This window comes from Drosophila serrata, unplaced genomic scaffold (assembly GCF_035046125.1).
Source record: "Drosophila serrata isolate PLE 108 unplaced genomic scaffold, ASM3504612v1 contig_382, whole genome shotgun sequence".
Lineage (NCBI taxonomy): Eukaryota > Metazoa > Arthropoda > Insecta > Diptera > Drosophilidae > Drosophila > Drosophila serrata.
In genome coordinates this window covers 4,256,411-4,280,526 of record NW_028257280.1, presented here as the reverse complement: position 1 = coordinate 4,280,526, position 24,116 = coordinate 4,256,411, and the positions used below count along the sequence as shown (strand labels likewise).

Sequence of the window (24,116 nt, the reverse complement as noted above, 5' to 3'; positions counted from 1 at the left end):
CTTATATAAATATAAGCCACATTAAGGGTTTGTTGTTTTTTCTTCTACTACTATTTTACTACTACTATTCCTTCGCCTGCCCTTAGCCCCATAAACTGTTGCCTAGTTTCTGGCGCTCGCCTGGCTAAACGGCAAAGCTTAGGCTAATTGCACTCGCCAGAAAATGCAGTTGTGAATACTACAACTACTACAACTGCTGCTGTTGCACTGCCAGAGGCAGACACATTATAATTTCGTTAATTTTCCAACAGCTTGGCCTGGCATTTCGCACTAAAGTTTTAATTAAGAGCCGCGGCCAGAAGCACGTGCTGGATTTCACATTTTCCTCTACATCTACATTCACAGTCGCATTCAACATTCACATCAACATTCACATTTTCATTTCCATTTTCATTTCCATTTCTTTTCATTTCTTTCCATTTTCTGTGGCAGACACGCACTCACAGCTGCACGGCATGTCGTCCATTCATTCACTCATTCAAAAATGCTAAACAATTCAAAAAATGTGTGTAACTATTCCCGTCTCTAGGTGGCTACCATCCATTTTGCAGCTAAATGTGTTGCGCTTTTGTCTGTGTTTTTTTCGGTTTTTGTTTTCATTTTTTTTTTATAATTCAAAAAGCCGCTGACTGCTGACTTTAAAATGTTGTTGGTTTGTGGCTGGGGCTGTGCCATGTTTTATGTTTATTAGCCCGTCTAATTGAAAGGCCTAATGCGGAGGAGTTTATGAAAAAGTATAAAAATTCGCTCCCATGCCTCATTTAAAGGCCTGTGTATTGTAAGGGGTCCAAGAGTCCTTCCAGCTCGAATTCCCCCACCAGCTGCCTGATGGAGTCCTGTATGTCAGGATTGAGATACAACCTCCTCTTCATATTTATACCCCGTGGCTGATCCGAGAGCAGGGCTCCAAAATCCGCATCAGTTTCATCGGTATTCAGGAGAACCGGTTGCAGAAGCAGACCACAGTGAACAGCTATCGATATATAGAAATTAGCTTTTGCTTATCTTCTCACAAATTATAAACTTCCTAATCCCTTAGCCTTCAGAGAGTATACCCACCGTAGAAACGTTTCTGTTCAGATTCCAGGTGAAATTGCTTGCGGCTGGGCAACCTTTGACCCCTGAAGTTCAACCTCCTCAGCTCCTGGACAAACACTGCGTGATAGATACACCGCATCTCCATTTGAAGACCAGTTCGCACTTGTTCCACGGCGGAGGTGTTCAGCAGATGATGGATGTCCAACGTGGGCGAGCCCCAGAAGGCATACTGAAAGTCAATCAGAAGGACATCGCATGGCACGCCCGCCTCGTACTTGAACATCATGTTGTTTGTCCACAAATCGCCGTGGGTCAGGACATTAATGTGACCCACCTCAGGCTGAAAGCAACGCAGTCCCAGGCCCATATAGTGGGGTGCCAGTTCCTCTAGTCGTTGGGCGTGGTTCTGGTGACCCGGCTGTGTTTTTAGGTAATTGGCACAGGCCCTTAGGCAGCCCAGGAAATAGGAGCTATAGCTTTCGGTGTAGCGATTGAAGAAACCTCGATCGTATTTCGTTAGAGACTGGGAACTGCACTTTAAATTCTCATTGAGAATGGCAGAAGCAGCCTGCAATTTAGCCAGTTTTTTCAACACCAGCACCACATGCCTCTCATCCAGTCTCTGGAGTCGTGGAGCCATTACATATCCTTTGTGGGTTAAGTCCTCCATCAAAAGAGCTCCTCGCTCGCGATCAATGTGGAGGACTCGTGGACAGAGTTGTTCACCTGCCAAGTTCTGCAGTTGAGGTAATACTTTCTCGTAAATCTCCAACTCTCGATTGTAGGTATCGTAGGGTGCCTTCTTTTCCCGGGTTTCCACATCTTCTTCCTCCAGCTGGGTCTTGGCTATCAAGTACTCAACTTTTGTGACCAGGTCAATGGAGAACTTGACACATATGCGTGTTAGAATGGCGCCATAGTTTTCACCCTTGCCCAAGGCAGCTTTAAGCTCCAAGGATTCTAGTTTAAGTTGAGATTTCTGATAATACTGATGAAGGGCAGCCTCTAGATACTCCGCAGTTAGCCATTCAGGTGCCGCGGCTGACATTTCTAAACTAAACTATAATTTTCAATTTCAGCTGAAGCTGCTTTTAAGATAAGATAACAGATGTAGCAATCAGTTTACAACTTGTAGTATAAATATAATTATAATTTGTTATCACCGCGGCGCCATCTGGTTTAAGTTCAACGTTTGTTTTAGAAGGCGATAAGAAAAATACTTGTACATTTTATATATGAATAACACCTTTTGTTTGCTAAAACGTAATAGCCAACACATGTTTAGACTTATTGCAAAATTAATTGGAATAATTGTTAACTATACACAACAGAAAACGTTATAGTCTTCCTGCTATCTATAAGATTTAATTAGAGGTTTCATCTAAGCACTCCAATAATATAGCATTCCCTGAATCATAAACCACGAATCATGATAAGATCATGATCAATGCAACAAGAACAAGCAAAGTTTAATTAAATTTAAAGTTAGGAAACAATATAAATTAAATTGGTTTTTGGGTAACAACCTCAGCCCTTACATCCTGAAGAGAGTTCCTTAATCCTTTACAAATACCCTGCCCTTCTCAGCCTAACCGCTTACATTTCACTGGCTGTCAGTGTCGCAGTATGGCGCTTAGGCACCTCCGGCTTGGACAGCTCATGCTGTTTCAGCTCCTGCTTGCATTCCCATTCCGGATACGATGATTCCGGCTTCGATTCCGGCTCAAGCTTGGGGGCCTGCTGGCTGCAAGTGTTTGCCATGCTGGCCGGCCTGCTGACCCACTGGTACACGTAGCTAGTAAGGGTAACCGCTGGAGTTTCCCTTTCGATTTCAGTATATACTATTTTGGGTGCTGCCCCTAAAGTTGCACTTGAAGTGGCAAAGGAGTGCAGCAATGGCGGTGCATTGCAGCTTGTTGTGGCGTCATCGAAGAGGTCCTGCTGCTGCCACATGTTGCCAGTGCGTGGCAGACAGCGGGCCTCAATCGCTGCAAACACTAAGCTTTAGATATGGGTTAAAGGTTAAGGAAGCCTAAGACCGCACTCACCAAAAAAGAGGACAATTAGAAAGCAAATGAAAAGTGTAGACTTCATTTTTGTTACTATTCGTTAAATCAAGAGAGGCAACAAAATGTAGCTCTAGTAGGTAGCTCTGAGACAAGACTGTAGAGTCTGAGACTACTCAGATACACAAATATATTGATGTATATTTTAATATAATACACAGTGTCCCTCAGTTTTCCTATGTTTTAATCTCATTTATGATTAAAATACATTTCCTTTATAAAACTTTAAGCCCAATCCTAAGTGTTCATAACTATTTACTACCTAATAAATCCATTTCAAGATATAATTTCTTTATACATTTATCATAAACTATTAGCTACCCAATTCATACTTAAAATTCTGGTACTTTTATCAGTGCATTGTTTTTAAAAAGTTTTGTTAGCCAAACTTTCGACACTTGTTCTTGTTGATGTTTTTATCTGCCGATGCCGCTTCTTCGCCTTCAGTTGCAGCAACCGAAATCCATTCAAATTGACGCATTGACAATTGTTTTACCAATTTCATCTCGCTTGTTGTTCGACAGTTGGCCAGAAAAGTTTTCGCTCCTCCTCCTTTTCCTCCGTCTTTGGCCCCAGCAACGTTTTGACAACTGCCAAAGCTGCTGTTGGTTGGCAGTATTGTTGCTGCATTTGTTGCAGCTTAAAGTTGGCGGGGTTTCTTTCTCAGCGCCTTTCCTTCCCCTTTTATATTCCCATCTTTGCATAGCCAGAGCGCTAGTTTATCAAAACATTTTCAACTCGGAGTGCGGCTGCAAAAACAAAGGCACCCAAGACATCATCGATTTTCTCAAGTGGAATGTTCCTCGCAGGACGAGCAACAGCAGCAGCGGCATCGGGCTGTGGCAACAAGGAAAACAACTCAATCTCAATGCATGGCACTTAAGCAGCTGAAGGAGAAGCCGGAGCAACAGTGGCAGCCACTTGGTTGCAAGGTGCGGAAACTTCTACGACAGCAGAATGCAATTTCTGCAGGGCGGATGCTGGATCCTTGAAGGGAGGAGGTCCCCATCAGCATAGAAATGGGTTACACCCAAAGAAATGTATGTGATCTAAATAAATATTGGTCGATGGGAGAATTGCCTGTTGTCCTTTAAACTCAATTAAAGGTTACAATTAAATTTCTGTCTAAAAAAGTTAGTGACTTGTTTATTATAAGTTATCATTAAATAAACCTCTTTTTTTGTGTATTTCTCTCTGGTATTTGTGCAATCATCAAGGTTTAGTTCAACTGCAATCCATTTAAGTATCCATAACCCATTCTGAGAGCTCACTTGCAAATCGCAGCACTGTGTTAATTCATTGAAAAAGAATCTCATGCCAGAAACTTTGCTCATTATAATTACGAAGAGGCACTGCAGCCGGTAGCTGACTTAATACCATAGATAGGTGAATATATATAACAGGAAGTTATACGATTCGAGGGTTGATTAATAACATTTGATATTCAAATCAGCAAGGAAACTAATTACGGAAAGCTAAAGTTAATTAATTAATTAAGTTACTCTTACAGTTTGCAATTGTATTATATGATCGAATCGGAAATCTATCATAAGTCAGTTTGCATATTTTTTTCTTTTTTATTACTCTTGGAATTGATATTTTTATATGACATTTAATTCGACAAATAATAAATTAAGAACTTCATAACTAAGCCAAAAAAGCATTAATTTCAATTCGGAAAGGTTTGCTATTTTAGTTTTTATTGCGTTAATAAATCTGCATACTCAATTTAACATTATAAAAATTTAAAATTTTTAAAATTTTGTGTGTGCCAATTTTAATAATTTAACCTCTGTAAAAATTTTGAAAAATTTAACAAATTATTTTTCGCCCTGATATGCTCAGATCGACGCGGCTTTTGATGCTGATCAAGAATATATATGATTTATAGGGTCGGAAATGACTCATTCGCTATGTTTTAAGCTTTTAACCTAAAGTATAATACCCTGTAAAGGGTATAATTAGAACACTTATTAAAAAATGAATTACTTAGTCTAGTTTAAAGAAAAAATATGTTCAAGTATCAATTTATTAAGAAACTATATAAAACCATTGTGGATTTAACTTACAATTATTTAAAATTAAAATTCACTATTGAAAATATACATATATCATACAAACAATTGTCCAAACTATGATTTAAGGAACCATTTACCAGAATTTCCATTTAAGGAAAACCTAGGCTCCTCATGAATTTCAAGAACTTCTTTGGCAACCCTCTTGTGCCACCTCGCCCTGCAGCTATGGCACCTTGCAAATGAAAAAGGAGGTGCACAACGAGGACGAGGAGAAGGACGAAGCTTGAACCCTATCCCCGGGAAAATGGCGGCACACGGAAGCGTGCTAGGCAAACGCTTGGCACGTGCATTTCATTTGATAAATGTTGTCGTTGTCGCCGTCGCCTTTGCCTGATTATGCAGCGCAGCTAGGCTAGGTGGCACTGCTCTCTCCACCGTGCCCCCGAGGCAACCCCCTCTATCCTCTATCCCCCTCCAAAAAGGTCCACTGACTTGCTTCCGCCGTAGATGCCAAAAAACTTGCCTCCACTTCCGTTATGCCGCCTGGGTATATCTTTTTATTGCACACGCGCGTGAAAATAAACCGCAGAAGGCAGAAGGCAGGATGCTCGGGCTTTTGTATGCGGCATCAGGTTTCGCTTCTGTGTGTAAAATTTACACTGACATGAGCTAACTAGTCCTGTCTTTATGCCACAGTGTGTGTGTGAGTGTGAGCTCCTCCTAGGTGCCTGTGTGTGCGCCCGGGTGTATCTGTGTATCTTTGGATGCGGCACGTTGCCGTTGTAACTTGCAACTTAAATGCGCACGTGATGCGCTGCCTGCGTTTGCTTTATTGCGTGAGCAGCTCGAAAATTAACAAAGTTTTTTCCTCCCCAGTTTCCCAGCTTTGCCATCTTTTCTTTCTCACCTGAGAAACAGAGAAAGAAAAAAGGTAGACTAAAAATTGGATAAGCGAAGCAGGAAAGTAAATTTTACTTCTTTAAAGAATTATCTTAATTTGTATTCACTTTAAACTCTTTGTTTAAAATATTTCTAATTTAAAAAATACAGTTCCATTTAGCATTTCAAGAGATATTCATATTTTTCTCAGCGTATTAGACAATATGAATGAAGATACCGGCGAGACAAGTGCGAATGAGCACGACCTAGCATAATATCACGCATACGACACGTTGTCGCTGAGAATTTTTGATAGCTACTGCAATCAGCTAAGTGAACGACGGCAATCAGCCCAACGGCATAACAACAGCAAGGAAAATGATTAAACGGAAAAGGGGGGAAAGCTGGCGTAGCACATCCATGACTTTTTCAACTTTTTTTTACCCAATGACATTTTTGCAGCTGCATTCGAACGAATTATAATCAGGTTGCCGGCGACGAAAAAACTTACGCCCGCGAACAGAAATTGAAAGTCAACACACACACACAGGGAGCGGGAGGATATCGAAATCAAATCACAGCATCGTCAAATGCATTTAGAGCTATTTGCATTGCTTGGCATTCCTTCTGCTCGCTGATTCCAGCTCCTTGATTCCATCCGATTCACATTCAGATTGAGATTCAGATTCAGCGGCAGCTCTCTGAATCAGATTCAAATTCAGATGCAAAAGCTGTGCGCGCCTCGGCATGTGTCTCTGGATATTTTCCTTTTACGCTTTCGGCTTCGTTTTCCCGCTGGGGCGGCATTGCAAATTGATTTTCATCGTCCTATGGGGGCAATGCATTTGACTCGTTGACAGATAGTCGGCTTGAAGTTTGTATTACTTTCTAGGTTTCAACACGAAAATGTCAAAAAAAGAAAAAATGCAACAAGAAAGGAAGCTAACTTCGGCACGCCGAAGTTTATATACCCTTGCAGATAGAAATTCTATGACTAGGAATTCATACTATATAAATTAAATATATTTGTGTTAAAAAACAATGAAGTAATACCTGCTTTCATTTCATTCACCTATACATATTATATTTGCAGTTTTACATTCACAGATTTGCATTTTTCCTCTTCATCAAACGATCGTTTGTATGGCACCTATATGATATAGTCGTCCGATTTTTATGAAATTTGCCACAAAATTTAAGACTTATATAAAATGGGTATACCTCAAATTTGATGAAAATCAGCTGAAAACTAAAAAAGTTATAAATTTAATTGCATTAATTTCTCGATCGTTCCTATGGGAGCTATATGATATAGTAGTCCGATTTTCATAAAATTTTACACAAAATTTTAGAATAATATGAAATGGCTATATCTCAAATTTGATTAAATTCTGTTGAAAACTAAAAATGTTATCGCCACCGCGATTGTCAGTCTTCCGACAACAGCCACCGCCATTCTCAGTCCTCTCAAATTTCTCGATCGTTCCTATGGGAGCTATATGATATATTAGTCCGATTTTCATAAAATTTTACACAAAATTGTAGAGTATAGTAAAATGGCTATATCTCAAATTTGATCCAATTCTATTGAAAACTGAAAATGTTAAAATTTTTTTTGTAAAAATTTTCCGATCATTCCTATGGCAGCTATATGATATAGTCGTCCGATCCGGCCCGTTCCGACATATATACGAGTGAGAGTATATAGAAGGCTAACTACAAAGTTTCATTCAGATAGCTTCAAAACTGAGAGACTAGTTTGCGTAGAAACGGACAGACGGACAGACGGACAGACGGACAGACGGACAGAAGGACAGACGGACAGACGGACAGACGGACAGACGGACAGACGGACAGACGGACATGGCTAGATCGACTCGGCTGTTGATCCTGATCAAGAATATATATACTTTATATGGTCGGAGGTGCCTCCTTCACTGCGTTGCAAACTTCTGACTGAAATTATAATACCCTGCAAGGGTATAAAAAGAAAACTTTGTAATGGAAAAACATCTTTTTGACATATTTCCTAATTAGAAAGCTTCAAGAAATTTTCAAGAGACTTCAACTTGACGTGGCCTTAATATCATACACAGTTTATTTTAAAGTTTAAACATAAACTTTTCAAGCCTTTGTTTATTACAATTGTTTACGGATGAGCTCCCTTATGATAACTTTATATTAAGTGTGAATTCATTATGTTTATGTTATGTAATTATTATTTTAATGTATTCATTTCCCTTTTTTTTTGAAAACCATTGTCTTTTTTTGTACTTAAAATAAAATATAATTCACAGATTGAGCTGGGCTTTTGTTAATCAACCAAATGACATCCATTTTTAAGCTTAACATATTTAATGAATGAGAATAAACAACAGTAAGTGCCAGAGTAGGATTTCGTCCAGCATTAATAATGAATATAATAAAAAACATTATGCAATTGCAGCTGATTATGCAAATATATAAATGAGTATATACTGGAAAAAAAAACATCAGGAAATTGTAATTCGAAGCTGAATTCATTGTTGTGCCATTGTGTTAATTATTGACAATAATTACGCTTTAATGCGCAACAAATGTATAAATAATTGCTGGGACAATTGTTCGTGCATTGAATATTGCGTATACGACATGTACGCCAGCGGCATATGTTCCCAATTTCAATTTCCACCCAATTTCATCACTTTATTCCGAATTGTTTGCATAACTAAATGGTTGAACAGTAACTCGATCAATGTTTCCCAACATATATTGTACATTTTCAGGCTTTAGTTTCATGTTGTTTTTCCCAAAAGCCGTACAAAGTTGACCCCCGGAAAAGCTGAGCTGAAATCAAGCTGCCTGCCAGGATATCCTACGAGAAACTTCTGCTTCTTCCTTCGGCTTTTTAATTGAACATTTTTTATTTATGCACAATAAAAACTGATTTACCGCCGGCTACCCGTTCAGCTAGAAAAAAGTTCAACTTTAACTTTTTTATGACTGACCCGAACTGCAAAAAAAAAACACAAAAATAAAATAGAGAGTCGAGGAGCAGAGCAAAAAAAAAATATGATGAGCCATAAAAGCGACCAAGGTGTACGGGTCTATTTTTGTGAAAGCAAAACTAAAGTTTTCGTAGAGCGAGCAACTTTTGGTTTTTAGTGCCGGCAGCTTGGTCTATTTTACAGCATTTAAGTGGCCATGAATTTCCTGGTCAGTGAGCACTGCCTCCTGCCAGGAAAACGAACACGTGGCTCCATAAAGGCAACAGGACACAGGAAATACACAGGAAATAAATATATTCATTCGATTTGTAAAGTATTTAATATACGGAGTACGAGCAAAATTTACTCTTTGACATGAAACTCTTAAAAATATAACCCATTTACAACCTCAATTAATATACATACATTTTTAGCTTAACCTGCAGCATTAAATCTTTGTGGAATAACACATACTCCTGGTATATTTTATAAACAAACAATATGTATATAAACGAAATCAATTCAATTAGTTTCTATACAATTTTTTCTTCCCGAACTTCTGAAAAATAAAATGGGGTCAGCACCTGGTATTTTGCCCCCTAGGTAGGCGCCCTTGTTTTAGTTGCGGTCAGCTTCTCGGTTTCCCAGGACTTTCAATTGGTTTTGGTTTTAGTTTTGCCATGGCAGCCAGGACACGTGTGCTCCCAAATTGTTTTGAGTCAGTTAGCGTGGAAACGTGCCAGTAATAAATTGATCAAAATGAAGAAGCTCTTCAACGAAAAGTATGAAGCTCATGTTTTGATTTTAAGTGCAACAAGAAGTAAAAAAATTATGTTTATTTTATTGGGTTTCATGAGATTTCATCAAACGAAATATATGAGCACTGAAGTTTAGTTGTAAAAGTTGTGTTAAATTTATTATATATATTTTATGAATACTAAAAAGAGCTTTTTATGTTTTTGAAAAACAATTATTCATAAACTAAAGCTTAGAAATGTTGAAAGGGGTTGTCCAGTATTTATTTTACTCTAGTTATCCTTATATATATTCTGTCTGCTTCACAAGTCGTTCGTTGACTCAAATATTAAGTCTTAGTAGACGCCAAAATCTTATTTGAAACAAAACTAGTGAAATATATACAGGAAACCAGAAAAACAGTGTAAAAAAAAGAATACAAATATATATCGAATATAATTATGTCTCAGTTGTGAAAGTGCAAGTGTTTTAATATTTCATGCATGCCTCAAAGAAAAATGAATCAAGTATACATTTTCAGACACGACTAATAAACATACCCAGCATATGCTAAATATATTTTATAATATATTATTTTGTTACGATTTAAAGAACCTTTAAGATTTTCTTTAACTGCTTTTTCATATCTTATTTTGCTTATAAAAAATAATCCAAGTTCTTTTACTATCAGACTAACCATTAGATAAGTTAAATATTATGCACTAAAATTAAGCATAATTTTATAGGTTACTTTGTAAATAGTTCCTATTACATTTGTCATGCCTTAGTCACCACATCCTTCCTGGGTATCAAAATGTAGCACAACGATGCATCACCCTGTCAGAGGTGGGAGGTTGTGGCATTTTGCATTGCATTGTTGCCCTGACAACTGCAATGAAATGACGAAGATGTATAGTTGCACAAAGAAAGAAAAGGGGAATCCACGGAAAGAAAGTGGAAGCTAAAGCTGAAGCTGGGTGCCGCAGGTGGGGCTAGAGGAGCATTTCTGTTGTTTTTGTCGCAGTGACAACAAGCTACGAGAGGATCCTGAGCGACAGGCAGGAACAGCAAGTGAAACAGACGACACTCGCCCCGGTCTAGATCCTGGCTTGTGTCCTGGCCATCTGCATGCAGCTTGTTTGGGATTTTCGCATTTGCCACATACAGTTTGCACACACATGCTGCACATTGCCTGACATTGATGTGACGTGCAACACATTAGTCTAATGAAATTTTTTCCCCGCTTTCCTCAGCTCATCGCTGACAGCGGAAAAAGGGGATTTTGGGGGTTCGCCACCTATTTCCACCTGGCTATTAACACCAGTATGATCCTGGGGACAGTCGGTCTGCTTAGCATTATTTCCATCTCATAAACGTTTTAGTGGCGAACTGGTACCATTTCTCGATTGAGGCTGGGCTCCACAACTCACTGTTTTAATTATATTTCCCACTGTCTTTGGGGGCGCGCATGGCTCATTAAAATGTGCTGCCTACTTTCTGGCGGCCCACGAAAAGACATTCAAGTTTAATTGCGGCCATAAATACATTCGATGCTCTTACTAAATGGTTGTATTAGCTTTTCTTAAAAGAGAGAATAATAATTTTACTATAGTCAAGATACTTGATAAACACATAGTTAACTAATAGTTGCTAAATTCTTTGTCAATAAATTTAAAAACTTTTTAAACTTGCTATACTAATATCTATATTTACATTACATTTTATTTTAAAGTGTTTCCATTTATTTTACAATAAATTCCTTAATTTTCTATTATTTCCCTATTTAAAGCGTATTAAAAACTTCGTTGTTTCTCCTAATCATCTTCGATTCCATTTTGGCTCAAGTTGGTCCACCTTTTTCCGCCTCTCTCTCTCTCTCAAGAATTAATTTTGTTTTGTTGTATTCTTTTTAATGGCTCTGTAATTAAAATGCGGACAGGCCAAGACCCGGGAGTCGCCAAATTCGAGAGATATAAGCCAAGAAACGGAAAAGGTAGCTGAATCCTAAGAGTGCAAAACGAAGCCACTGCAGAAATGTCTACCAAATATCAAAGACAATTTTAGGCTTCAAGTGGCAAAGAGGACAAGAGCTTTGATTGACTCAATGTCACAGGGACAGACTGACTGAATGACTAACTGACTGAATGACTGACTGACTGACTCACTGACTGACTGATGAACTGCAGTTGAGCTGGGGAGTTCCCATCATCTTGGGTTTTGAAATTCGTTGAGCTTAATTTTTCCGGTGGAGGCTCAGACTTCAGGCCATATTGAAATGGTTATCCCAGCTTTGGGGACACTTGGAATAAAGAAAACTGAAACATTTTCCATATACTTTTTACAAAAATATTTAATATTTGTTATTTTCCAATAAAAGTAAATACATTTTAAATACAACTTTTCGATTAGAACAATCTTTAATTGTCTTAAAAATCCTCAAAAATATGCTGCATTGAAATAAGAGTTGCCTTGAAAGTTATAACATTTAAAAGGCAAACAACTCTTGGTTTCTCCCGATTTTTCCCAGTGCATGTTGCTATTGTCAATGCCTGGAGCAGCTCCAGAGCTGGGCCCGGGGCAATTTGGAAAGTGGAACATCCCTACCTGATGATTCTACGCCATGATGATGCCACTGCCTCCTCCTCCTCCTCCACCTCCAGTCATTGCCATAAATCAACTCAAGTGCCTACGCCCCAGCTGATTTATTTTGCCCTGGCAACTCGTCAGATTGTTCCCGGAAAGCAGGACCCGTCCAAGGGGTTCAGGGGGGTGGGAGGAGGGGTTGAGACATTGGCCTAAAATATTTAACCGGCACTTGTGCACAACAATTCCAAGTTTTGCCCCCGTTTCATACCCGTCTTTGGCCTTTGCCTCACTTTTTGGTTCTTTTATTAAATTCTCAAGTGGCATTCGAAGTCGAATTTTCTTTTGCCTTTTGCCTGTTTTCCCTCTCTTGCTATTTTCACAAGAAAACGAAGAAAATTTCATTGTCAATTTCCGTATAATGCACAATAATAATACAACAACGGTAGGGAGTTTGAGTTTGAGTTTGAGTTTGAGTAGGAAAAGAAGCAACAACCATTTGCGGCTAGTGATTACCTTAGACATTTTGTGGTTCGCAAATTGCGCTGCTCCCCATTGCCGCATCGCCCAAGGGGATGCGACCCCAATCCCCCTGAACCCCGACCCTTGGTGGCCCCTAAACTCTGATTGTTGTTACTGCCACAGTTGGGTGTTCTTCTTCTTTGTTTGGCCCTTATAACCGCAGCCGACGTGCCCCCAAAAGAGATCCACATCAGCAAACGAGGAATAGCAAATTTAATTTTTAATTTCGCTGCGCATAATATCAAAAAGTTACCCATAACAATTTTTTATTCCTGTTTTTTTTTTTTTTTTTTTTTTTTGGTCTGTGAGAATGAAAAACAAGAATAACTAAAAGATGGACTGCACTGTAAATATATTAAATAAACGAGGTGCTATTTCATACAAGCTTCATAAGACATTTGTATACAAGAAGTAAGAAAGTATTACTTCAAATATTATTATACTTTTGATTTAAGAAGGTTAGGTAGCAATGTCTTGTTTTATTTTATAAAATTTAATGCAATAACTTGTTAAATTAAAGCTTTAAGTAGTTCCATTACAAAATACAAGGCATATGCAATTAAAATTATAAAACAAACTTCAGTATTCTTGAAATTCAAGAATATGGGCATGTGTTCCCCAAAAGCATTGTTAGTTTTTGACTTTTCCCCATCAGTAAAACTTTTGTAATAGCGCTGGGTTGATTACGGGTTTTCAATATCTGACAAAGTGGAGCTTCAGCCTGAAACCGGAAACGTACAACAGAAAACACAAAACACAGCTAGCCGGAATTCCAAAAACAAAAAAACATGAAAATATTCACTTGCAAATTCGATTGGGCGAACGGGGCGTATGAGTAATGCAATATTGTAACTGGCACCTGGTGGAAATTGGTTTTGCTAAGCCCTAACAATTAGATGTGAAATTACAGTCAACTGTATGTCAGAGAAGAGAGAGAGAGAGTGGTTTTTTCTTTGGGAGGGAGAAGGTTAAACAATAACAGGACAGGCAACGAACTAATTATAAAAAAAAACTTTTTTTCAACCACTTTTCTGGCTCCCTCTCCCTCAGTTGTTTGGAATTTTTGGGCTAAATAAATACACACAGCGAAACGGAAACCACAGGAAGCCGAGAGCCGTTACAGCACACCCATACACACCCATACACACTCATACACACACACAACGCAGACCGGAAAACTCACAGAAGCCATTTTGTGGTCCCGCGCCACGCGTTGTGCTAATGAGATTTTGATAGAAGTTTTCCCAAGCGGGGGGCGTCTGAGAGGCAGTTGCCCCGAAAACTGTTGACAGTTGACTAATTAAAAGTCAATTCCTTTGTCTGATGTATACAAAAAAATGCCAAAAAAGTGACAAATTTAAAAATGAGCTACTTCAACTGCAAATGTAAATTTTTCCAACATTGGATTTAATTTGAAGGCTGCACAACACTGGCACTGACACTGATAGCGACAGCAAAGAGCATAATTTATAAGCAGCAGACATAGCGACTCGATTTTGTTGTCATGTTGCATGCAAATGAGTTCAGCGAAAGCCAAGGGAGCACCGCTTCGCATCCTCCATATTCCCTAGAACTCCTCCTCCACTTTCATAATCTTCTGCCTCGCCTCCTGTTGCAGATGAAATGTTTGCCAGATACGGTTAGTGCTCCCAGTAGCAAACAGTGAATGCAACTTTAAGTCAATTTCCAGCTTCACAAACAACTTGGTTTCACTGCCAAGAAATGTTCTTTACTTCTATGAGAGTCCTTGCAGGATGCAGAGGCTTAAGACAAGGGTGAGCTTAGGAACTTCTCTGATTACTAAATCTATAATATTTTACAATTTAATTTTTGTTAAAGCTTTCAGACTCATTTCATTTAAATTATAAGTAAAGGTTTTCCTTTTATTTATTCAACATTATCTTTGTTAACACTTCACTGCCAATGCAACTCCCTTACCAATGGCACCAGTAAATATATATATATATATATTTCATTTATAGTTTTATTTTGAAGACTTTATATTTTCCCTTCCACATTTCTTCTTTACGCAACCACTTGCTGAAATAACATAAATTTCCGCTTCCTTCCCTCAAACACTTTACTTATTATGTGTTTTTCTTTGCGCTTAGCCCGAATGAAAAGCGGACGAGGAAAAGTGGGTGGGAAAAACCCGAGACCGAGACCAGCTGACTGACATAGTTTTCCAACGACCGCTACCTTCGCATCCTTTTTTCCACTCGGTTTCTTGGTGTCCTGGCTCAAAGTCTTTTGCTGCTGTCGTTGCCTTGGGCCTGCGAAGCAGCATTGAAATAAATCTGAGCAAGTTCCTTAGTGGAAAGTTTTCCTTTTTCGGCCAAGCTGAGGGGTGGTATGAGAATGGGGCATGCCTCGTCGTCTGCTCTTGTGTCTCGCCGGAGGCCAGCCAAAAGTGTTATTTACCTTTTCTCTTTGTTGGCAAATGCCTTGGGAAACTATGCAAAGTTCACTTGCAGTCTTGCATAGTCCGCCGTTCGCGCAGTATTCTCGTTTATTTTTCTTCCTTTTTTGGCCTCCACCAGCACTTTGCTTAATGTTTGTCCTGCATAATTAAACAATTGTCAGGCAAATTGTTGCAACTTGCCTGCGAACTCCCTGCATTCGCGCTGGAATGTCGCTGCTGCAACGACAAACAAAAGGTTCATTTGGCACAGCGGCAGGTGATCACGAAAAATGGATGCCAAAATGGGGGCAACTTTAACTAAATTGTTGGCCAAAAAATGTACATTTTCAGCTGGCTGACACACATTCCCCAGTAGAGCCTAAGATGTTGGCAAACATTTTAAAAGTAAACTAAAAATAGCTAATGGCCCAAATGAGGCTAATTAAGTTGAGCTAAACAATTTGCCAACGATGGCAGTGGAAGCTTTTCCAAGTGGCTGGCTGTTGGCCAACTCCTTCTAGTTGCCAATTTGATTAACCGTTAATTAATTTCATTATTAGACAAGGCAAAGGCATCGAGAATCGACCGACCGATGGGCGGGGGCATCGCAATTAGTTTGGCAAACTTTCCGACAGCTGCGAACGGAAATTGTCAGAAATTGCGTGAAAGGCGCCCGTCCCAGGCACTGAGGGAAAAGTTTCATGCAAAATTTTCTAAGGATAATCGCAAAGATACAAGGACTGTCAAACTCTGATTAAAAGCTTAATTAGCAAGGAAATGTATAGTTAGGGCAGCGGAAAGACTTCAAGCGCGCTTCATTTATATTTTATATTACTCCTAGATAGTAAATCCATCTTTCCAATGTATTTTCTTATTGAATATATTCCAGGGAAATTTGAAAATCTTCATAGATTTTTCTCAGTGAAGTATCCCTAAAAAGCAAGTGATACTGATGCCATTTTAATGCTGAAACCCATTGCATAATTAATTAGCTCAATAATGGCGAAATGAATTTCGCTCTTTGTAATTTGCATTTATTTGCTTATAATTTCCGCAACAATGATTGCCATAAATTTTTAAAGCTCGCCCGGGAAGCTCTAATGTCTGTGGTTCCTTTTCCCCCAAAAAAAATCGAAGATAGACAAAAAACTCCCGGCTACAAATTGCACAGTCAGACAATTGAAAAAGGGGAAAAACAAAAAAAAGGGGAAATAATCTACAAGAGCACACAAATTGCAAGCAAAATAAAAAATAACAAAAAACAAAACTGTGCTTAAAATTCACAAATAAAAGCCACGTGAAAAGCATGCAAGGCAGAGAGAAAAAAATAGGGAAAAACCTGTAGGGGCAGGTTAGTTAGGATCCAAAACGTCCTGTCTGGCAAATATGCAAAAACACTGAATTTGTATTTCAATTTGTGCGAGTATTTCAGTATTTTTAGCAAGCAAACAACTTTCGAGGCGGACAGCACCGCAAAAACCTAACCAAGTGGATGAGGAGAGGAGCAGCCACCGACAGGTTGAGCAAGGCTGTCCAGGATGTCCAGTTTTGCATCCCCGTTACAGAAACAGACACATCTGACCAGTGCTACCCGATGCCTGGATGCGAAGCGAACTCAACTGACACAGCGCATTTGAAAATTGATCACCGGAACATCCGTGCGCTGACCGGAAATGCACAAATACCGGCGTGATTTATGCGTGTGTGTGTGGGCGGAGGGCGTTGGGCTTTTGTCCATGTCCGCTCCGGTGCATGAATAACTGTTTTACATTTGACAATTGTTTGAAATTTCCCAATGATTTCCATTTCACATGTCACTTAAAGTTTACCTTTAAGATGTGTCCTTGTCAGTGAGTAAAAGTGATTGATTGGTTGACCATTTATTACACTTTCACCTGAGATAATAGGGTTTAAATTTCACTGGAGATTTTGTTTAAAATTAGTTTTGTAATGAATCAAACCACAATTTGTATATTTGAATGTTGTAGTTTATTAAAACTCACTGAAGTGAAATACGTCTAAATTTAAACCAGACCTTGTCAAGATCCTGTGAGTGACTTAATCAATCTACAGAATGCAATTTAATCTATAATTCAAAAACCCTGAAATTGACAGGCAAGTGGAAATTACAATTTGCCAAAAATAACTCACTTTCTCTGTGGTCTTTCTCACTTGCTCTCCCTGCCTGATTGGACTGTGGTCTGCGACTTGACTTGGATAGAGCACCTGGTCCAGAGTCCTGACCATATTTCAGCTGGCACTTATTAACTTATTTATGTGGGAAGCGAGCAGGCAAAAGGCAGCAGAAGAGCGCTAGTAAAACCACCAAATGTCAGTTTGGCTTAGCAGGACTTCCATGTCCTTTGCTAGTTATCCAACTAATGGAAAATTATGTTGTGAACTGGGAGCGAGCCACTGGCAATATGTCAAGTCTGTCTTAAAGTTTATTTCAACTTGACACTTCAGTTGCTATTTTTTTGCTCGATTTCTCTATCTTTTTGAGAGAAATTTAGCTGTCGATTTTTTGGTGAAGATTTGACAGCTGCACTTGGGATTTGTGTGAAAGTTTGTTCGGTGTTCAATTGCTTGAAAGTTTTTGCTCCACTTCCGCCAAAAATGCCCCTCTCAAAAAACTTGGCCAATAACTGACAGCCCAATGCAGGGCCATAGATAAGCTCCCGTCGTTCTTCCCTTTCTCCGGCAATGAAAACATTAATTATTTCTGGTATAACAGCAATCCAACCAAGTTTCATGACAGTCGCCGAACAATGGCAGCGATGACTCCATAACGAGCATAATTAAGCCACACAATGTGCATTTAAATTATAAATTAATTGAGCATTGAGTGTGTCTGCGGGGTATTGGCAAAAAAAAACAAGTGAATAAAATATGAAAAAAAAACAATACAATACTGAAAAAAATTTAAGATTAAACATGTATTTCAGTGGGAGAAATTTGTAAACAAAGATTTAGTATAGTTTTCTTATTAAAAACGTTGAAAAACAAAAAATAATGTTTTAGCATTTGATTAAATTTAAAAACCAATGTTTTTATGATTTAAAAATTCAAATTAAAAGCAAAAATTTCGCTTTTCTTCTAGAAATAATGAAAATTTTCCTAGTAAAATATTTTTCCAAGTTAAATTCCAATGCTTAACCAAAGCTCCCCATTTTTATGGACTCATAAAAAAGGGGATTTACAAAGAAAAAAAAAATGGCCACCCTAACGAGGCACCATTTAATGACACATTTTTCACTGCAAAACGCTGACAATTCAATTGAAATGCAACTTCGATGGGTGGAGTTTGCTGAATTGGAGTTGCAATTTCGCATAGCTGTCATCAAGGACCCGCCCATACTCCCAAAAAACCAACACAAAAAAATAAGAGACGAAAACAGGAACAAAACGCTGGCAAACGAAATTAAAACAAGCAGCAGGATATGCACAAAAAAAAAAATAAGAAGAGAGAAAACTATATATACGAAAGTAATGGAATCGAGTTGGGAGGTTAAGGGGTTGTAAACCAGTCAAAAAAATGCAAATATGTATGCCAATGTAAAGCAGAAGCTGCAACCGGGGTACCATCATATAAAAGTGCTCCAGTTCTTTTTCTCCTCACTTTTTTTGTTGTTTCCTCCTCCAGTTAACCATTCAAAAAAAGACAAAGAAAAGGACATAAAAAATGTACGACCAAAGGGGGAGTGGCTGCTTGGGTGATAAAAAAGAACCCTACTGAATGACATGTCTGAATAAAGAAGAGTAAAAAAAAGAAATAAACAATAGCAAAACAAAGGAAATGATGAGAGTGTTGATGGAAAGCAAGGACGAAGGACCTACACTCATTCAACAAACGTAGAGAGCGGGATAAAAGATAATGCCAAACCAAAAGAAAGTCGGAAAAAATTTGGACAAGGAGTGTTGAGGATTTCAAATAGAAAACTGTCCTCATAGAATTGGGTTAAATGGTTGTGAGAAGGAGGAGACATATTTAATTAAATTTAAATACAGACTAAAATATATAATTAGAAAGTAAATGTAAAACGAAAAAAGGGGAAGAGAAAGAGAGAGGATCCTCTATTTATTTTAAAGATACTTACTTTCTTTTTACTACTTTAACTAATTGCAGAAAGTATTAAATAATATAGGAAACACCCTTAAATATATGTACATATATTTCAGGCTTAATTATATAAAGATAAATAATTAATCACTCACCATTATAGCAAGTACATTGTGAAAATCTGTAAGTAAAAGAAAGTATTTGTTTAATATAAAAGATATGGTATTATATACAAAAATACCATATATGTATTAATATATTTAATACAAAATATTTATAAAAATATTACGGTATTTAAAAAATATACAGAAATAATTTATATTCATATATTTTTCGCTATATATTTAAAATTGCGCATATCGTTAGCAATGTGAATAATTCTCTTTTGTGGGGTTTCTCATGTATTTGCATCTATATGTATGTACATATATTCATGTATCTTCCTGTGCAGAATGCAATATAAAAAGCGAAATGCCAATAAAATATTGACAGTCAGTTGACCAAAAACGTAGCCAACAGAAAACTTTGTGTAAACACGACCAACAAAGAGACAGAGAGAAAAGCCTGGCAACACGTCGTATACGTAATATATGGAAAATCTCTTTTGCATATAAACCGATTTCACTCCGACAAAGCTGCAATCGGACGCTCATTAGCTGATTTTGCAAAGGCTTAACTAGAAGCCAGAAACATAAATTACAGGCGCGACTCACGCGGATGTTACAATAAACAGATTTATAAATTGCTGGCAATGGCCAGCATCTGGCCATTATTTATGGCCAGCAGGTTGACAGACAGTTTTCCCCCCAGTATCCTTCCAGGACACCAGACTGTGCATACAGTGTTGGGTAAACCTTTTTTTTATTTGTTTTTTATTCGTTTACCCGCTAATTGGCATTGGCTTACTTTCAATGTCCATGGCGGGTCTTCTTTTGACTTACAATTTCCTTCTCCTCTTCTTTTTTTTTGTCCCAGTTTCTGAGCAGTTTTTTAATTATTTACTTTACGGCCTGCCCCTCCTTGAAGTTGAAACCGATGAAACTGATGGGCCAAAGCAGCCGCAGCACCTGCGGCGTAATTTTCTACACTTTGCAGCATTTTTTCTTTAGCTTTCAGCATCCAAGGCATCTTATCATTTATCAGCAGTTGGGGAAGATCAAAAGCAAAGGTGAGCCATCAAAAGCAGGTATATAAATGTATCTGAGTGTGTGTGTACAGTATATAGAAAAAACTCTGCAATTTCTCACCGTCGCCTCGTGTGACCCCTCTCCGAAATTTTTATCTAAGCCAGTGTGTCTGTGAGTCTGTTTTGTGGGTCGAGGAGTTGCTCCTCCTTGGCCAAGTCATGCCATTTGCCCAAATGAAACTAATTTTGTTGATTGTACACTCGCGCGGAGCTGGAGGAATGGCAAGGAATCGTGGAATTTAGTGGAGTGGAGAGAGAGCCACCAGCAGGATGCGAAAATGCGAAGCTTTATAGCCATCGACAGTTGATATATGAGGAGGTTGTGGAGGGGCGTGGCTTAGCCAGTTTAGAGTAATCTCCTCCGTCTCTTTTTGGTATTTATACCTGCTATTTGTAGGGTATATACTTCACTATCAAAAGTTTTACTCAAAGGAGCACTTAAATGTTAAATAAATCAACCAAAAAAACAGTACTGTTTCTAATTATTTGAAAGCCTTTGCTTTTACACCTTTTACAGAGTATAATAATAGCTGTGGCACTTAGCTCTAACCACCCAAAGTCTCGTATTTCTTGTGTGTCCTGTCAAGTGAAGATGTTGAAGACAATTGAACTGTTGTGAAATTATCTTTAATTGATTGAAATCTCTTTGTCTGGTCGGTGGAAAATTACCTCAGTTGTGTCGAGCTGTCTAATCGGTTCCAATCAACAAATCTCTCTATATATATATGTATATATAGCGATTGCAATCAATCGAAATCGGTCCATCAGGGGACATCATCAATGGAGTTATATCCCCATTGTCCCAGGCGAATTATCGGCCAGCCTGCATTGCTCTTTTCCTTTTATGACATTTTATTATACCAATTAGAGTTTTCTCTTTTGCATTGTCTCAGGCTCCTCCCGGGTGCCATTGTTCCCTCCGGAGGGAGTCCGGATAGAATTTGCTCGCTTCCTTTCTTCTCCTTTTGTATTCCTCACCTATTTCATCTGATGACTGCTCAGAATTTACGGCTCTCGATTGTGTTTTAACATTTATTCATAGAGTGTGGGGCAAAGTGGACTGCGAACCGTGTCCTGGATGTGTCCTGGTGCCACTTCACTGGCGACACTGGCAACACCGGCAGAACACATTTCTCAAACACTTGTAGTTTGCCGGGCACACAAATGACATTTACATTTTGAGCACATAATGTTGGGTGAATTCGTAGCTAGTAGTAGTTTTCCCCTTTATTTTTTATACATTTTCTGCTTACCTGTGACCAGTGGAAAACCCCCTTGGCCTGTAGTATTTTTATTTTTTGGGCGATAATTGCACACGGCGCCGTGCTCTTGACAACAGCAAGTGTCCTACAAGTTGGATGCTGCTCCTGTTGCAGTTGCTCCTGCTGCTGCTATTTCTCATGTTGCCAGCAACTAACAACTTCCTACTCATGGAAAAAGGACCTTCATGGCTTTAATTTCTGCAGGGACAAGCAAATTTTCATACGATACACTTGCAAAAGGAGAAATGCTCTTTGCAAGAGTTGTGAATCGTAAGGAAAAAACAAACATAACATCGACAAAATATAGCACTCAAAATCATATTCGAAATATTGCAAGCTTTCGTATATCGATTTTTAAACAGATAGAAAATAATCACAAAATATATCCATATCTTATTAACCAGCTTTTTTCCGATTATGTAAGACTGTCACATCGAATACCAGTAAAGGATTGATAAATCAATATTTTCTGCCATTAATTAGTCAATTTAATTTTCTTTAATATAAAGCTTAAAATGTTTACTCCGGAAACTATATATATTTGCGACTCTCCAGATTTTCATTTCCATTTACTTCCATATATTTAATTCACTTCTTTTCCCACTGTGTACCTTTTCTCTGAAGGCAAAGTAATCGACTCGAGAAATGGCAGCCAAATTAAAGGCAGAAATCCTGGCCAACGGCTTAGGCCGTTTATCAACCGAACTGACCAGCAGCCTGACAGGCAATAAATTAAAGGACCTGAATATAAACAGCTGATACAGTTGGTACTCCTCCTCCCTAGAGGTCACCCAACTAAGAGCTTCACTTCAAAGAGTTCGTCGGGGCAAAGCCGCTAAAGTCTGAAAATGCTAAAAAATGAAGGAAAAAAAAATAAATAAAAAAGGAGGGGCTTTAAAAGTGTTGGCAGAATGGCAAAGCCACTTTAGACGCATGTGATGTGATGATCAAAGCGCCAGAAACAAGCCGAGGGCGAACTTTATTGAACGAACTTTGCTACAAAAGCCACCTGTAACCCTAAAAGGGTCAGAAGGAAAGTTGCCAAGTGGCAGTGGCAAAAGGCAGATTGCGGCCTTAAGTGGCTCAAGCGCAAGTTGGATTACAGATAAATCAGCATCAAGATGAGCAGCTCTAAAAATAGATATATATATAGGGGAAGAGAGAGACTCTAACAAGATTATGCAGTTTACGGAAAGTTGGAGCGAAAAACTTTAGTTAAAGCCAAAGTCCAGGAACTGTCACAATCGGTTCCAGTTACCAACGAGACGAATCACATTAGGCCATGAATATCTGCTAGAAACAGTCACATCTCGCAGTTTATAGTAGGTAGTCATGACGTTCATTTCGCTGATTTTTGTGGCACTCCTGGCTTTTAGTTCTTTGGGTCTACCTCAGGCAGAGGGTAAGTAAAAGCTTATTAAGGTTAAAATTAAAAAACTAATAAGCTAATTTATAGAAACCTGTGGAACTTATAACTCCGATATATGGAAGGAAGACGCAGAATCAAGTGAAGGTAGTTGCTCTGCTACAAAGGTTTCCGAGAACATTAAGGAGAAAAGTGAAGGAAAAACGGAAGCGACAGAGTCCTCGTTCTTTGACATTATACAGTCTGTAATCAACTTTGTTTTGATGATCTTTAAGTGGTTTACAAATATGAACGATAAGTAAAGATGACAAGGCATATCAGAGGCAAAATCAAACTGCATTGTTTTATATTTTGCTCCTGCAGGACATAAACCAGGAGTCATGTTTTTCTTCCCTTTCCGTTTCTTGGCCATTGTTTTTTGCAATTGCAACTTGTGTTTTACACAGGCTCCGTTCCAGTCACACTCTTTTATTTCTACGCCAATTTTCTCTCTCTCTTTTTGTACCCTTGCTTGGTTGCAATTTAAGTTATGAAAAACGATTCGTTTCGGCTTTGTTGTTGAATTTGCGATGCTGTATTGTGGCTTTTGTTTGCGTTGTTGCTTTGCGTGCATTTCACATGAGCCGGCAGTTGCCGCTTTCCATTTGGTTTATTGCGAATTTTATTGTTTTACGGTAGTTGATGGCAAATGCCGTACACTGAGCCGTGTAAATATTTGTTCTAGGCCCACTCACTCACTCTGAGACTCCACCCGCATTTGGGTTTCGTTTGAGGCCAATTTTCACAGACACAAGCCGGGATACAAACGTGGCTTAAATATGCACAAGTTGATAAAGTGAAATGTTTGCCGGCTGGCTGGGCCATTTCAATCAGTGTTATGTTGACGACCAAACTATAAAAAAGCCAAGAGTCGTGTGCATATATAGGAGTAATATCGTCAATTTTCATGCAGATTGCTTCATTTAATTCAGGGCATTAAATTTAATTAGTTTTTTGCTTTATTTAAAAGAGGAGTGTGTAGTGTTTGTCATTTA

At 38.5% G+C, this 24,116-nt stretch overlaps 4 protein-coding genes across 5 annotated transcripts in view; 1 reads left to right on the top strand and 3 right to left on the bottom strand.

The window, feature by feature from the left end:
• LOC110186896 (Lipophorin receptor 1) overlaps positions 1 to 24,116 on the bottom strand; it is a 122,742-nt gene that overhangs the window by 55,285 nt on the left and 43,341 nt on the right. The window contains exon 3 of the mRNA XM_086840564.1: positions 19,424 to 19,449. Within this exon, the coding sequence (XP_086696690.1) occupies positions 19,424 to 19,449 (26 nt within the window). The remainder of the gene's footprint in view (positions 1 to 19,423; positions 19,450 to 24,116) is intronic.
• On the bottom strand, positions 634 to 2,139 carry LOC110186298 (uncharacterized). The gene is made up of 2 exons (XM_020955413.2): positions 1,060 to 2,139; positions 634 to 973 (listed from the first exon to the last, which is right to left on the bottom strand). Exons 1-2 carry the CDS (start codon positions 2,084 to 2,086, stop codon positions 762 to 764), a joined length of 1,239 nt encoding a protein of 412 aa, XP_020811072.2. The 5' UTR covers positions 2,087 to 2,139; the 3' UTR covers positions 634 to 761.
• LOC110186904 (uncharacterized) lies at positions 2,485 to 3,221 on the bottom strand. Of its 2 annotated transcripts, none has more exons than XM_086839948.1 (2): positions 3,087 to 3,221; positions 2,485 to 3,035 (listed from the first exon to the last, which is right to left on the bottom strand). In XM_086839948.1, the coding sequence occupies exons 1-2, from the start codon at positions 3,130 to 3,132 to the stop codon at positions 2,635 to 2,637; spliced, it is 447 nt and encodes a 148-aa protein (XP_086696074.1). In that variant the 5' UTR covers positions 3,133 to 3,221; the 3' UTR covers positions 2,485 to 2,634. The 2 variants fall into 2 exon arrangements, with proteins under 2 accessions (XP_086696074.1, XP_020811882.2); XM_020956223.2 differs by having other exon boundaries at positions 2,485 to 3,026.
• On the top strand, positions 22,507 to 23,416 carry LOC110186905 (BG642167). Its single transcript, XM_020956224.2, has 2 exons — positions 22,507 to 23,118; positions 23,173 to 23,416. Exons 1-2 carry the CDS (start codon positions 23,049 to 23,051, stop codon positions 23,382 to 23,384), a joined length of 282 nt encoding a protein of 93 aa, XP_020811883.1. The 5' UTR covers positions 22,507 to 23,048; the 3' UTR covers positions 23,385 to 23,416.